Raw genomic sequence first — 3,550 nt, forward strand, 5'->3', positions numbered from 1 at the left:
AAAAAACGTGTTGTTGAAGCTAGAGCATTGGGATCTCCAAAATGTGTTTTTTTTTTTTAACCGTGGGTCGAGTTTAGTTCACGCCGCTGCTAAAAATTAGTGTTAAATTGTCCCAAAGTACGCTCAAACTGCTTCATTAAATATTCTTTTAACTTACATAAGTACCGTTGAACATAGCTCAGGGTCGGATACATTGTGGAAGAATACAAGTGAGATATCTTAGGGTTGACAGATAGTTGACAGGGTGTTCAATATGGCGATGACAGTGTGAACAATATGGCAGCCAATATGGCATACAACACCAAATGGCCCGAGGTAGCCAAACTACGACCCGAATGAAACGCTTCGTGAAAATCCAGGGTTGCGAAGTGGTATTTTGTTGGAAAATATAAAAGCCAGGATTTTGTGCAGCGCCGAATTTTAACAAAAGAGGGTTTTGTGTTCTCAAGATGAACAGAAAAGGGTTGCTGTGCTGTTTCGTTTTAAGCTTATTTTAATCTTAAGGTATCTAATTAAATATTAAAAGGAGACAAAAATTAAAGCAAAAATTTAAAATATATGTACATATCTGAAAATTTTAAATAAAATATATATTTTCACGAGAGACAAATTAAATAAAATGGGTTAACTTTAGGGGAAATATACTTATCAGATTGGGTCAGATAGCGCTTTTACGTTATAAATAAAAATAATTCCTACTTAAATTTTATATAATTTTGGTAACGTATTTCTAAGCTGACCCTGAGATCTGCGAAATAATACATATTTATGTGCATATATTGTGTTGATTATGCTCTAAATCGCTAAATAATTCTTGCAGCAATCAGCACCATTGGAAAGTGAAGTGACAATAGGCTGGTTTTCTTTATACAGCCCGTTTTAAATTCGTATTATTGTTATAATAAATTACAATTATTGTTTGTTTCCATTTCGGTCAACCGCGCAAATTATTTATTAAAAAAATGTCGTTTAAAAATAGCAATTTTGTTTACTTTTGAATAAGACTTTATCGAGTGCGCTATAAAGACAGGGGGATAAATGCTGTAAAGAAATATATGTTGAGTCCAATCGGTTTTTTGCTAATCCGGTTTTTGTGTAGGTATAAACAAGGTATATTAAAAAAATAAATCTCCATGAAAAAATATCGTTATTTTCGTATTTAAAATTAATCGGAATTTTATGGGGGGTTATAAAAACTCGTTTTAATTGAAACTTTGTTTTTTTCGGCTTTATTTGTTATTATTTATTGGCCCAGAGGCAAATATTGAATGAACTAACATATTTTAAATATTTACGGAACTACCATTTGTATGCAACCCTGCCAATCCTATATTCAAGTAGATGTAATTCGAAAAATTTAAACGGATTTCTTCAAATCAACCTGAGCTGCGGACATATTGCGAATTCATTTTTAAACATTAACCACTTCATTATATTAGTATTAAATACTTTCAATTAAGAAACAATTCTTATTAGAAAATAAATATGAATCGTTTTATTTTAAATATTCCAATGTATATTTTTTGTTAATGCAGATAGTGCGGATTTAACGTATTTTATACCCGTTACATGGGGAACATAAATTTAAGGCAGATTGCTATTAACAATTTTTACACAATTTCTTTCAAAACTATAATCTATATGATTGCAAGTTGAATTTTTTACGATCAAAACAGATTCCAATATTAGGTATATTATGCAAATGCGATCCAATTTGATTTGAGTTACTCAGTTTTAGATACATTTATATTTCTGTGTTCGTATGGAATAGTAGTTTATGTCGGGAAGCTGGCTTTACTGCAGTACTGCAGTAACTCGACACCTTCCTCACCAACAGCTCTGTCCTCTATGAGCTTCTTAATGTAACTGCATATAAAAGATGGAAATTTAAGAAAAATTACTATCACAGCATTTCACTTGTAGCGTTTCACTCTTGTAGTATATTGGCTATCAAGCACCAGAAAATTTCGATCACGCATTCCATATGCCACCGATTGTCGTGGATCAATTAAAATACTGTCATCACAGCTTTTTGGTACTCCAGCAACTGGTGTGTCTATGGCGGAGTTATGTGGAGCTGTTCCATGACTACTCAATTTGGACTCTTTGAGAACTGGCTTGTTTGTTACGAGAGCTATTGGCATCAAATGTATGCAAATTAGATTTCCAAACGAGCAACTGTTGAATACAGAAAAAAATTTATATTATATAATATTTTTAAATACAAAGCAGAAATTACCTGTCGATTCTCGCCCGCGGAAGCAAAATGTCTACCATGTGGAGAGAAAGCGACAGCGCAAACTTAGTAGCCAGTTAGTGTATAATTTTCCCGTCCATTTTGACCTGGTTCCGCTAAAGTGCCCTACTACCGTGTATAAATTGGCCGACCTTCTAATAAATCAAGCAATCTTATTGTATCGTCATCGCCGCCAGTCACCAAGAAATTTCCACTTGGGTGAAATGCAACATCATTCTCCGGCGACGAATGCACTGTATTAGCTCGCCTTCAGCTTTGTCAAATATCTTAACGCGGTTACAACTTAATGCTAAAGCCACCAGATTGCCGTCTGGATGCCATGCCAGCTGTCGTCCCATACCTCTTCCCCCGGTGAACGTTCGCATACATTCGCCTGAAAATGTATCGCAAATTCTTAACTTGTCGCCGCACGATGAAATGAACTTACCATTAGGGCTGAATTTTGCTGCGCGCACCCATTTTTGTGTATTTTGAATTAGTATTTTGATGGCTGTTCGCCATTTTTCTAGTCTGCAAACGAATAAGCTGACGAAGATGCAAACAAATTCAACCACATTGTTGCATTCTACCGTACTTTTTAAAATTTTTAAAATCTTAAAACATATGTGAAAAACTTTTATAATCTGAATATTTCTAATGTCGAAATCAAAACGAAATTTACTAAATAGCATTTTTAAAAAACAATCATCTAATATTTTTCAAGTTTTTGGGCATATATTTTACCATTTGAACCACAAATACTACTAAGTTGTATAAGACTATTTAATGCAACTCAGGTCAAAAAAGAGCAGTTTAGACCAAAATAAGCAGCTCTAAAAAACAGATGATCGCAGCTGTGGCCCAGGATGACGTCTATTGCTAAGATATCTCACTTGTATTTGTACACAATGGTCGGATAGCGTTCGCCACTTATCTGCACCAGTGTTGCCAACTCCAAAGCTCCAAAAATCCCATTCCCCGTGGAAAAACGCCCATTTTATCCCATTTCAAAATCCCAAATTCCCATTTATGAATATCAAATATTAGGAGTTTTTAATAACAGTATATATAAATAGTCTTTTATTTTTAAAACCATTACAAGGAAAATTTTAGGTTAATTATATAAACCCTTTAGACTTTGACTTAGAATTTTAATGTACGTACATATGTACATATATGAAGAATATTTTCATAGCTTTCTATACATAGCCGTATTGAATAACTTAAAATGATCATCTGAACAAGAAAAGCTTGTGAAATTAATATTTTTATTTTGAAAAGCTGACTTAATAACGCATTTAAACTCTCTTCCCC

The 3,550-nt window shown here is 33.5% G+C and overlaps 1 protein-coding gene across 1 annotated transcript; it reads right to left on the reverse strand.

Moving 5' to 3' along the window:
- Positions 1–1,824: 1,824 nt before the first annotated feature.
- LOC118745911 (POC1 centriolar protein homolog) lies at positions 1,825–2,419 on the reverse strand. Its single transcript, XM_036479568.1, has 2 exons — positions 2,240–2,419; positions 1,825–2,178 (listed from the first exon to the last, which is right to left on the reverse strand). Exons 1-2 carry the CDS (start codon positions 2,275–2,277, stop codon positions 1,914–1,916), a joined length of 303 nt encoding a protein of 100 aa, XP_036335461.1. The 5' UTR covers positions 2,278–2,419; the 3' UTR covers positions 1,825–1,913.
- Positions 2,420–3,550: the final 1,131 nt, after the last annotated feature.

Source organism: Rhagoletis pomonella, unplaced genomic scaffold (genome assembly GCF_013731165.1).
Source record: "Rhagoletis pomonella isolate Grant_MI unplaced genomic scaffold, Rhpom_1.0 Rhpom_scaffold_00009, whole genome shotgun sequence".
NCBI lineage: Eukaryota > Metazoa > Arthropoda > Insecta > Diptera > Tephritidae > Rhagoletis > Rhagoletis pomonella.